The sequence below is a fragment of the Cariama cristata genome, unplaced genomic scaffold, assembly GCF_000690535.1.
Source record: "Cariama cristata isolate BGI_N322 unplaced genomic scaffold, ASM69053v1 scaffold2712, whole genome shotgun sequence".
Lineage (NCBI taxonomy): Eukaryota > Metazoa > Chordata > Aves > Cariamiformes > Cariamidae > Cariama > Cariama cristata.
Genome location: NW_009604232.1, coordinates 116,620 through 129,642, shown reverse-complemented (window position 1 = coordinate 129,642; position 13,023 = coordinate 116,620). Strand labels below are relative to the sequence as shown.

The 13,023-nt window shown below is 35.6% G+C and overlaps 1 protein-coding gene across 1 annotated transcript in view; it reads left to right on the top strand.

The window, feature by feature from the left end:
- The first annotated feature begins 240 nt into the window (after positions 1-240).
- METTL15 (methyltransferase like 15) overlaps positions 241-13,023 on the top strand; it is an 89,620-nt gene continuing 76,837 nt past the window's right edge. The window contains exon 1 of the mRNA XM_009695491.1: positions 241-518. Within this exon, the coding sequence (XP_009693793.1) occupies positions 252-518 (267 nt within the window). The 5' untranslated portion in view covers positions 241-251. The remainder of the gene's footprint in view (positions 519-13,023) is intronic.

Sequence of the window (13,023 nt, the reverse complement as noted above, 5' to 3'; positions counted from 1 at the left end):
CCTTATGAAAACAGAACCGTTGTTGCTTGAATATGATTGGTAGATAACTGATTCTCAGAATTTTTGATGTTAAAGTGAGAAATTCTCACTTTTTACTGACATGGTATATCTATAAAACTGCCCATCTTGCACTGTGTAATGCTTTACTTAGAGCATTTCCACTTTGTTTTTCAAACAAACTTACTGTTTTAAATATTCGTTTCAAAGTAATTCTTGACATCTACTGTTTTTCTAGGTTGATCAACTCCAAAATGTTGTCTCAGTGTCTGCACCAAGTTTACAAATGTTTGTTTCTGAGCAACTTAAAACTGAATTCATTAAATGTGGCTACTTTGACCAGAAGGATCCATTCTTCAGCAAAAAAGCCCTCTGACTGTGAGTTAAAGGAGCAAACCATCCAGAAACGTGAAACTGAAGAGTTGTTGCCTCAAAGTACAGAAAACAATGATTTTGGAAGATTACACATACCAGTGATGCTGGAGGAGGTTGTTAATTGTTTATCCCCCCAGCCAGGTCAGGTGAGTTAAATGATTAATTATTAAATGATTAATCACAGTTGTGATTCAGTAGCAGTCTAGCAGAAAAATTTGTGCAATGTAGGGATAATTTTGTTTGGAGGAGTAAAAGGATGCTCTTTAAGAATCAGTTATACCTTTTGAAGGTTCTAAATTGTTTCACAATTCAAATTCTGTATTCAAATAAAAATCTGATATCTGTATGCCTGAATCCCCAAATAAGCAGTATTTGTTAAAGCTGTACTAAGTGTTTGAATAATCTCTTGCTTTCGTGCTTGTCTTTCTGGCTTGCTCTTGTTTATTTCTAGGGTTGTGTTAATTACTGATAGTAGCAGGGAGTTCTCATGTATGGTTATGTCATCAATTTGTGAAGAGCTCTCTTCCTTTTCTATAAGAGGTAGTAAGTATGTAGGTTTTAAAAATCATCATTGTTGTACCTTGTTCTGATAGTTATTTCCACAGTTTCCCTTGATTGGAGGCACTGTATTTCCTTAGGATATGCTTACACTGCATAATGTGGTGCGCTGTACAGCTACTGTAGTTATAAAATGACTGCGTATGGTATCAGAAACAGTTTAGCATCAATAATGTCGAAGTATTATAAGTTGTCTTATTTGGCTGTGGTACTCTGAGTCGATTCCTTTTAGTATCTAGGTTAGCCCAGATCTCTACACTGTAGTGTGGATTTGTCTATGCTGTACTGGTGTATGCAGTGTAAGTATACTGTTACATGTTCCCTTTACAAAAATGATACACAGTGAAATGGTTTTCATCTGAGGGATCTTAAATACAATATTAAGTCAAAGATTTCTTATACAACTTAAATGCTCAAATGATTTTCACATTTCAGATGCTTTCACCTGTGATTTTGGTACTTTTTATGTTGGCTTCATAGAATCTTATTAATTTAGGCTTATCAATGTGTAGTTTTACTACAAAGTCTGAAATGATACATAAAGAAATAGAAGGTTCAAAGTGTGTGTATGTTTATTTTTACTCAAAACCAGCATCGTCCAACAGTGGCAAAGGGATATAGCAAGTTTGAGGTGGATTCAGGGATCAAAAAATTGTGATCAAATCTTGTTGCATATACTTGTGAGAACTTTTTTAGTTGGAAAATAATGTTACTTTAATTGTTTTGAAAACCAGAAAGAATCTGAATAGCATAATTATTGTAACACACACATTGCTCTTGCATGTGTTCTGCTGTTGAAGATACCTAAACTAGTGAAATACATAAGGAACTTTGAGTTCAGATTTCATTCAGATGTCAGAACTATGATGAAATTTTCACACATTAAATGAACATAAAAATCGTGACACTTTATGTAAAGTGTTTTTTCCAACTGTGTAAGTTTCTACTTAAATAAGAAGAGGCTGATGAAGTGACTGTTTATTAAACTGTGTTTGTTGATACAAAAAAACTTACTTGGCAACAGAACTTGCAAAAGAAACTCTATTTATTGTTATAAACTGTGGAGAGTAACTGTTGTTGTCCTGAAGGCTTTTGATAATGTAAATATTTATGAATGTAAAATAGCTTATTATTGGGGTGGGGTTTTTTTAGGTCTGTGTATACATGATTTTGCAGATTGCTAAGCTAGTGGTGAACCGCTAATGACAAACATGAGACCACAGGTGTGTTACCTTGAACAGATGCATTTATAGTATGGCAGACCTGTTTAGCATAACTGGAAATGAAAACAGTACTTCCATTTTTCTTTTTTTAAAGGTCGAGTAAGTCATATATTTGCAGCACTTTCTGAAGCCTGAAGTTTTGAAAATTAGTGTGTGTGTAGTAGTTTAATCCCGACTGGCAACTAAGTACCACGCAGCTACTTGCTCACTCCTCCCCCCGAGCAGTGGGATAGGGCAGAGAATTGGGAAAAGGTAAAACCTGTAGGTTGAAATAATAACACTTTAATAATTGAAATAAAATATAGTAATAGTAATGATAATTATTGTAATGAAAAAGGAGATAACAAGGAGAGAGAGGGGAATAAAATCCCAGACAGACAAGTGATGCACAATGCAATTGCTTACCACCTGCTGACTGATGCCTAGCCCATCCCCAAGCAGCAATTGGTGCCTCCCAGCCCGCTTCCCCCAGTTTCTATACTGGGTATGACTTCCTATGGTATGGAATATCCCTTTGGCTAGTTCGGATCAGCTGCCCTGGCTGTGCTCCCTCCCAGCTTCTTGTGTTCCTCCTTGCTGGCAGAGTATGGGGAACTGGGAAGTCCTTGGCTTAGGGTAAGCACTACTTAGCAACAACTAAACCATCAGTGTGTTATCAACATTGTTCTTACACAAAATCCAAATCCACAGTGCTGTACCAGCTGGTAGGAAGAAAATTAACTGTATCCCTGCTGAAACCAGGACAGTGCAAAAGGATACAATGTGTCAACTGAGTTTTGCTAGAGTAAGCTTCAATGAAATGTTAAACAAAGATTGAGACTGTTTGTCGCTGACGTGAATGGTGGTGCAAGTTCTGTTAACATGGATGTAGAACTGGGTCTCTTGTATCAATTTACGTTTTTAAGGTTATAGTCATGACTGGAAAGTCCATGAACACTTTATTTTGTGGGCAGGGAAAGTAATGTTCTCATCTTGGATTTTGTTTTTCTGCTTTATTCTCTCCTATGCACATGAAGATTTCCTTTACTCTGCTTTAACATAGTTATATTCTTTGTTCTTACAGGCTGCAAAGCTCTAGCAAACTGTTTTGATAGTGCTCCTGCACAAACTGCACACTTTTATGGATAATGTTTAAACTCCAGCTAGAACAAAAAGAAGTACTATACCTTACTCGGATTTTATGAGGAAGCCTGTAATCTGATGACATCTATGGTTTTGTGTTAAATATGATCTAGAATAGACTAAAATGGAGATACAGTAAACTCTGGGAGTGTTATTTGATTTACGATAGTTCTGGAAGCTGCCTTTTAAATTTCTGTAAATTAAATGGTAGGTGGGCAAACTTGAGGTGAGAAAGAATGAATGAGACCATTCCCTTTTCTGATTCATTAGAAACAGTTATTGTCAGCTGATCTTTTTATCTCATTATGTTAGTGTTTGTCTAAAAAGATAAAGCAGTTAAGAAGTCAGACAAAGTCTGTTTGAGGAAAATTGAGTTAGCTGGGGCTTCTTGTGGAGGTGTCCTCTTTGATTCTTCATAAAATTATTCAGATAGTTTTTACTACCCAGCTTTCATTGAAGGGCGTATCCTCTTTATCTTGGAAATAATGTGTGATACCTAGCTTCTAAAGAGGTATTTCTTAAAAACATCTGGCTTTGCCATGAGCTTTCCGTTCAGTCTTTCAGGTATATATTACATTGTTTTCAGGATAGCTACTATTTTCCTGTGTCCAAATGTCAAATGATTCTTTTTCAGCTGAGAGTATGAGCGTGGCCTTCCAAAATGACAAGAAAAAGCATAAGATATTGCTGACAGTCAAACAAGTCTTGTGGCACTGAAGTGCTGCTTGAGCTCTGCAGTTAGTTTGGAGACAGTAGCCTTTCACCTCCTGAAGTTCTGTTGCCATGGTTGGATGTTGTTGATCTGGAGCACAGTTGTTTCCTTCCTATTCTGCAGAGCTAGTTAGTCAAGTACTAGATGACGCTCAAAGGAAGCTGAGGTAGACTACTGTTGTGCAGAAGCAGAGTCTATTGTTCCGATATTGTTGTCTTAGTCTCCTTATATCCTTGTCCGTATGTCAGTGTTCCTTTTTCTGCCTTATACGGTGTGTAAGCTCTTAAGGACAAAAATAACCTTTCTCCGTACAGCACCCTGCAGAGTGGACTTCTGTTTTGTGAGAAGGATTTCCAAGTATCATGGTGTATAAATAGCTATGTGGCTATGCTGGTGACCAGTGTACTTATTGTAGTACTTCCAAAGCCATCTGCAAATAATTTTTAACTGGAACAACCCATTTTATGTGAAAGACTCTCAAAATTGAAGTTTTCCACAGGGTATCCAAGATAAACAGGAATTGAAAAGGGACCTGGCAAAATTAATTCAGAGTTCTCAAGTTGCATGAGGTATTTTGTAGGATGCAACCAAAATACCAAGTCTGGCATGGAATATGAGTTACATCATGAGATAAATGCTGAAACACTTGTTTTGGAAAAGCAAAACATTCCATGGACATAGTGACTGTTTTTATCATTTTAGCCTATTTTCAACTGGTCTTGTGAAATGAAAGTAGGTGACATAAAGCAAGTGATTTATATACTGTTCTTTATTGTAGAAACATCTATATGTTGGGGTTTTTTTGTGGGAAACATGCTGAAAATGCTTCCATATGCAGATTGTATGGTTAATTTTTCTCTGACAGCAGCACAGTGATTTATGTCGTGATTGATAAAGATACGCCATTGTTGTAAAACAGGAAGAAAGATACTGGAACTTGCAAGAGGCAATGCATTAATATAGAGAAACTCTGAAAATGTTCTGGGAATTACAGAACACAGTTTTTGTGTGATACTTTAGTGTTATACTTACTGGGTGGTATTGAGAGTTATTTCAACCGATCATGTAGTTCCTGTGTACCTTTTTAGTCACTCTTGTCTTGCCTGATTTCCCGGTTGTGTATATTGTGAATTTACAAAAGAGACTAGCCAGGTTTCAGATCACAGCTGTGTTGGGAGATGTGTAATAAAATGTGTGCAGAGTGCATATGTACGCAAAGTGTGTTCATTTTCTGTGGTGTATAATAGGAAACTTGTTAAATGGAATCTCATCAGATAGAGCATGCTGTTTAAAATACTTGGCTAAAATCATACTTTAAAAGAAATTCTTTTGGTGAAATTAGCATTTGAAGGTAGTGCATGAAAATGGAAAACATTTTCAAAAAGTTTCAATTAAGATATGCACAAGATAGTCCTTCAAATATCTATTATTATTTAAAGTAATAATGTTATCTGTTTTTATGGTGATAGTGTTTACATGGAGACTTTGAAAACCAGGGCCCATTTGCTTAAGTTTCTTGACTTATATCCACTTGCTCTCCGCTGTGACAAGCAGTCTAAATAAAAGTAACAAGGTAGGAGTGCTACTTAACAATGATGCCAACAAATGTCATACAAGTTCTACAGTATCTGCATCTGGGTGAGTTCCATCATGAGATGAGAGACGAAAGAAGGGGACAGGGAAGAAAACAAGACAGGAGATGGTGTTCATGAACAACTTGTCAGTTGAGGGGATGGAGAAAGTCCAATCATGCCCTTTAATTATCTGAATTTTCTTGCTTTGCTGTCTTCTCTTGTGGGTCCTCAAAAAATACAGGGATCATAAATTCCCTAATGACAGACAAATTAAAACACATACAATTTATTGAAAAGCACTGCACAACTGTTCTCTGTTTTGAAGCTGCTACTGCTGTGTGATTAGGCTGTGGTACCAGGAAATGAAAAATATTCATGTATTAGATCTGAATGATGCCAAGTAGGAATGAGGCATGGTGAAGAAGTCCCTTCAGATGTACTTCTGTATACTTCAAGATTTTGCTCTTTAGAGAGAAAGTAACTAAAAAACTTGGGCTGGGCAGGAAGGATAAGTTGATGGCTACAGCTGCACAAGGAAGAGTCTTCTGGTTGTAATTCTTGGACATCTGCCCAACCACCTCTTCTTCCCACCTGCAGCATGGCTCTCAGCAGGCATATCTAAATGGTATCATCAGCAACAACAAGACAGCTCTCACCAACTTTGTTCTGCATCTTTCTCTATTGTACTAGAGGAAGGGAAGCCTGCAGCTGCTGTCTCCAAAGAGACCAGCAAGGGAACTTAGCCTGCCTACTGAGAACAACTCTGTAGACGCGCCAGCTTTCATTTTATTGTAATACTGGGTTAGCTCGCTGTTATCACTCTATCGCATAACAAATGATAGTGCTTCAGGAGACTACTTAAGATGCTGTGTTATAATAAAGCAAGATTCAATGCTTTTGGGTGACTCAGCTTGTAATGACGCTGTGTATGCTCTCCTTTTCTGTTGTGACAGCATTAGTCTTTGCACCTCTTGGGGAAAACTAATAAAATTCGCCAGAAAGTAATCTAAGCCCTTTAAATTTTAACTTCAGTGAGCCTGTGATCGCAGAAAGGGTGATAATTAATATATGTAGCTACTCATTTCCTCCGCATCTAGTACTGTGTGCCTTATTTAGTCAGCGTTTTGGCTAAGCTTTCTTATTAAATATTTGAATTCAAGTTTGCAAATAGGAATACAGACTTTTTCTACCACACAAAATGTTACTAGGAGTTTAAGATCACAATTGGAGTATGGGAAATATCTACAGGTTTTTTCTTACTTTCTTGTCTTTCTGTGCAAGATAATCCTGTTGAGTAGCTTTGCACAGGCTTGTTGTGCATAAGGAGATAATTAAAAGCTTAAATGACCAAATTTGATGCTTAAAATTAACAACTATCTAAAGTAATCCAAATGTGTGGTCTGATTTTTTTCTTAATATTTTTTTCTTCTTCCTGGAGTTTCTGAGCGTGGCATCTTGGTTCCAGTGGTGTTTGCTGGTGCTCAGCAGCTTGGGAAAATACTTTACTAATAATTGTGTTTTAAACACTGAAATCAGCTAATATTGTTTCAGGCACCCTCCTTGTAAAAAGTTGTATTATCTAATGTCAAATTGCTGTAGGCACCTGGCAGCCAAGACTTACAAAAACATGTACGTGGCTTTTTTGGGTTGGCTAACCACAAATATTAAAGAATGGATTAGGTTTTCAGTTGAGCCTTTGTAAAATTTTCATTGCATCTTAAGTACCTCCTCAGTTATAATTGAGGACAGAAGTTTCTTCTGAGATAGCTGAGGAAATCAGCTCTGTCTTCCTAAGTCTAGTGATTAGCTGAAGTCATTCAGACATTGAAATTTTAATGACCTATGGAAATGTTAACAATGACATGCTTGAGTCATAATGTCATTAAATCTAATTCCAGACAACATTACTCTTAGGAAAATGAGTAAAGTAAATAATGCATACTGAAGCAAGGCCTGCCAGAACTTCCTAAAAGCAGGTGACAAAGGCAGGTGGTGGTGGTTTTTCTTTGCTTCTCTGATCTGAAGGGGAAGGGGGAAAGGGCTTATCTGTGTTCTGTTGCATTGAAAAAATTGGCTCCCAGTGGTCTTTCTGGATGTTTCACTCAGTTACATGCAATGCAGCATTTGCCTGGCAGGCTTCATACTAGGCAAGTAATGCCACTTGGCATACACTGGAGGGGCTAGGATGCAGCTCCTTTTGCTCCTGGATGTGCAAGGATTAGAGTGGTTTACCAACAAATGGACTTTTGCCAGGCTTCTGTGAAGGATCTACAATTGATGACTGAGAAAGCCCTCACGTATTTAAAGATAAATTGTAGATATTTACAAGTAGAGTATTCCAGTATGTTCTGTAGAATCAAGATCACAAATTAAGATATGCAGTTTTAGAAAATAAGTGAGGAAGGCAAAACAATAACAAAGAAGAGATAAAATACCTTTTTATGTTTTAATACAAAAAATCTTCATGAGGGAAGAAGGGATTATCTTTCCTGCAAAATGACTGTTTCATATTTAGCTGTAACCAGAAAATAGAACTCTTGTGAATAAAATATATTTGAAATTAATTTTGAGGCTATTGAGTGATGATGATTGATGGGTGCTTCAAAATACCATATTCATAATCTTTTTTTTCCCCTCTGTTTAGAATGATGTAGACATGGTTGATAGAGAATGCAAGTTACTGAAATTCTTGAATATGCAGACCTAGTCAGTGATCTTACAGATATTTCAGTTGTATACTAGTGTAATTTAGTAGCATCCTCTGTTAGGGTTACTGATGAGATGAAAGTGAAAAAGGGTAATAATGGTTGCATTATGTTGAATTGTTGAGTAGACTAGTACTGGAAAATGATTTTATGTTGTACTTAATACATTACATGAGACAATTGTTTTCCTACAAGATGCTAACTATTTATGTAGATTTCTTTTTGTAATCTAGGTTGTTAGACTTGGAATGTAAACAACTTTTTTTATCATTTCATATTCTCTGAGGTGCTTTTGGAAAAAATTACAGTCCAGTTATGTTCCACCTATCAGTCCTTTTTTTTAAGTTACATGTAATAACTTTTTACATAGATGAAAGACGTGTACTGTATAGAACTGATAGGAGGTATTTTTTGCTTGCAACTAAAATTCTTTTTCACTGTGTACTTGATTTGCTTCTTTCTCTTCTCACTAGTAAATACCAGAAAAAATGGTTTGTGTGTTATATAGTATATTACTGTTAGCAAAAATATAGAACTGTAAGATTTTTTTTATCATCTTTATTTTCTGGCAGGTGATGTCGTCAGGCGTAAGACCTTCTAATCCCTTTATAATATTTTCACTGGCAAGTTCAGCTCATGTATGCTTGAGCAAGGTTTGGATGGAAGTTGTGCCTGTAGATCTGTGGCTTAGCCTCTACAATGTAGCTACTCATACATTTCATAGCAGTGTCATCATCACCACCTTTTTGGTAGTAGGTGCAGGGTGTTGGAAAGCTTGTTTGCATTGCATGTGTTTTCAACGTTTTGAAGTTTGCTGCAGGGAAACTTGGAATGATTGCTTAGCTCTACAGCGTAATCTCGACTGCTTTTTGCCACAGGTGTTTGTTTTCCAGAAGTCCCTCTTTTATTCCTTTTTCGTTGTTAAATAATTTTACATTATAACATGGCAGTACTTTGTTACCAATTGAAGTTGTGTTGACAATATAACTCGAATAGAATACTTGAATAGTAAGTCCTCTGTCATTTTTGGAGTTCCTTATACAAGTAATAGAACGCAAATTGCAACTTTTTCCACAATGGGAGGTAGGGTTCTCAGAGTATCTAGGTGTCTGTGTACAGTATGTGGTTCTCTAGATTTGTAATAATAATTTTCCTTCTCTAAGGCAATAGTTTTGCAACAATTATTAAAAATCAAAATAGATACTCTCTAGTTTAAAAACAGATATGTCTGATTTACCTTATGAAACTGAATATCTTTGCAAAATATTTTAAATTCTCATAAGAGGGAGGAAGGGTTATTAGTATGCTAAAGACTAAACAATGCTTCTTACTAAATTGGAATGGTATAAAAATATCCTGACAAAAATGCAATAATATCTTGGACTGCCTTTAACCTCTCATTTTCTTAGTTCTAGGATAATTTTTCTCATTTGCATGTGAGTAATGGCAAAGTGTATGTTTTAGTAATTTTTTTCGACTGTGACTTTGAGTGTGTACAGTTTCTTAATTTATTTAGAGAAATATTAAACCCCTTCCAGCATGTCTCTAAAAGTAGATTTATCTACTAACAAATCTTTGTTGTTTTCCCATGAGTAACCAGCTTTTATAGCATGTCTCACTGTGCCAATGTTTTTTAACAATCCATTTTATTTAAAGTAATTTTAAAAGCCCTGCCTTTTGGCAGGCATATAAAACAAGTATGCCTTTTTAATTTTTGTATATTTAATGGGAATCAAAGACAAATTCTTAGGTAGTTGTGGAAAAATAAAAAGATACTCCTTTCTCTACATGGTTGATCTACATATGCATTAGGTAGGACATAGTGATAGGTGCAATGAAGAGATTTAAGGTAAATGGGGAGGATGCAGGAGCCTTATCTGTCGTAAGCCATATCTTGAGCCAACCAAAGAGGTAGTGCTTAGAGCTGATAAATATAATAATTAAAATTTATAGATATGTGCTTTGGAATTAATCAGGGGTAGATATTTAGACTTTGTCTTTTAAGATTAGTCTAAAGTCTGTAAAGCCTTAAATGACTTTGAGAAGCTGCACATCTTTCAGCTTACGTGAGGTATGTTCTTTTAACAGGTATCACCTCTTCTAGCAGAACAGTAAGTGCACCCCCTGACAGCAGAAGAGGAGAAAGATTCATAGAAACTTTCTATTTTCTCATGGGTAATTCTGTTGTCTGCTAGTGTGTTGGTGACTGAAACGCTAACATCATGGAGAAAAAAATGATGTCAGTTTGATAAATCTTTTTGTCAACATTTTTGCTCTAGCAGAAATATTTCTAGATTTCTAATAGTTCTAAAAATATGATGGGATTAAACATTTTGTAAGTTTTGACAGATACCATTCTCTAAAACCAGCAATATTGCTATTGCGAAGTCTGAAGTGAGCGTATAGAGTATATATTTTGAGTAGAGAGGATTTATCTTTTTTTAATGAAGAATTTTGTAGATGGGTAATTGTTGAGTAGGACTGAATGCAGACCTCTCTGCTGGCCTTGAATTTATAGGCAAGACAAGTGACCTTGGGAAATGGTGTCCTATTTACAAGCCTTTCTTAGTATGATGTAAACCACTTATTTCTGAAGTAGTAAACTCTTACTTGGCCACAACTAGCACTTAATTATTTGTGTGGGGTTTTTTCCTTAATACTATAGTACTTTTATCTTCTTTAGTGAGCTTTCTAGTATACACGTATTTTATAACACTAATGTGATTCCTTTGTATTGCATCGATCATTTAGGACTATGTCCAAGGTGTGATTCATTGTAATGTTTTAAGGAGTTACGAAGTATTTGTAGACTCACCTGGAATATTTTATCATGATGAGATGATCTGGTTGGATTTCCTTTTTTGAAGAGTTTTGCAGACACTGTCAGGTAATTAAGATCTGCTGTACTTCAGTTACTTTTTGATGAGACATAAAAAAGTTTACCTCGATTTTTGTAAATAATTTGGTTTATGAATTTCTTCAGATCCTTTGAGCATGGCTTAGAATAAGTTAAATGATTATTCACTACAGACAGTTTTGATCTGGTATAATAAAAACATAAAGAAACACTAAGTACACTAGATTTCTATAGCAAAAATATTTAACAGCTTTCTTGGCCTACTGAAAGAAAAGTAGCACTTAAGATGACTTTCTGCAGTATTTTTGGATTTCTGTAGTTGGTATACTGGAAGCATTAATAAGAATTATCTTTTTTTACGCAAACGTGTAAAAAAAAAACCTTTTCTTTTTAACTCAAGACTGTATTTGTACAACTACGGGTCTAACCATTGGTTTATGGTTGAACAGGTATTGTTTGTACAGATGCAGATATAAAAAAGCTGTGTTACGCAGTGGTCTGTATTTTATGTCCAATCTGAACTCTACCAAGAGAAAGGAAGTTGACTGGAACATCACATAAGCAGTATAAAAAACTAAACTAAATATATGAAAAATGCATCTTGGCATGACAGATGTCACTTATGTCTTCTGTTTTCCAATTTGTAGGTTTTTAATAATGCAGTAGAGGATAAGCTTAGACGTCATAGCCTGAGCATTCACAAAAAACAACTAGGAGAGAAGGCTTGCCTTTAAATTTCACATGTTTTTGAAGGTCCATGAGAATATCAATAGAAGAGTCTTTCACCCAGGTTTATTCTCCCTTTATGTTTATTTCAGAACCTGAAAATGCCATCACTGCTTAGTGCAATGGTAGAATTGTCATACTTTTAAAACCTAAGCAAACATGTTTTTTCCCTGAACAGGGAAATGGCTGAAGGCTTTTCATCCCCACCTCTCCCCTCCCATCAGCTGAAGGCCTTACTTCTGACAGAAAAATTTTAGCTTCCAATTGTTAAAATCAGTCAGGACTTTAAGCACCAAAAACCAGGATCATTCAATGAAAAATAATAGTTACTTTATTAATAATAAATAATGGTACTTGAGCAGCTTATAAAAAAGCAGATTTAATATCTGCTGCTTCAGCGTCAAACTGTAGAGAGCATTACTTATATTTTGATTCTTTTGAGGTGTTTATCTGAAATGGAGTTAAAACAGCGCTCCTGAAGTTCTGTCCTTCATAAACCTGTTTGAGCAGTTGTGTCAGTATATACTTTTGGTCATCTAAATTTAAAACAAGACTTTTTTGAAGAAGGCCAATGAAACTACTTTCCTTTTGATCTTGCATCCTTGTGGGTGCCTGGATAGTTGTTCTGTAAGAAAAGTTTTACTGGATGAGTCAGTGCAGTGAGTCATAGGCAGCAAGAAGCCTGTAGTGCTCTAGACTAACTAATTGGTAACAGTCTCAAATTTAATTAAAGCACAGTTGTCAGCTCTGTGTTACTGATTGACACCCCACTGAAGTATTTTGTTTTTAGCAACTGATATTAATTGTTCTTTGCTGTTAAAATATGTGTGTTTTAAGATCTTGTTTCTGTTGAATAGACTTGCCATTGCCATTATCTTTTACTGTCCTTTTTATGATTTTTATAGTACTCACTTTGAATTTTTTTTTCCACTGTTAGGTCACAGATTTGATGGTTATGCTCTTTAGCATGCTGGTGGATCTACAGACGTTTAGAGTCCTTTGAGGATTTTTTTAAAGTTTTCTTCATAGAGAACTGTCCTCTTAGCACTGATGAATATTTTTCACTTTTCCTAAACATTTGTAAGCATTATGCAAAATTTCTTAAAAATTAAACTCAAAAAGTTAATTTTTTTTTTGTGTTGACTTGCAGATTACACTTTCAGTTTGGCTAGTT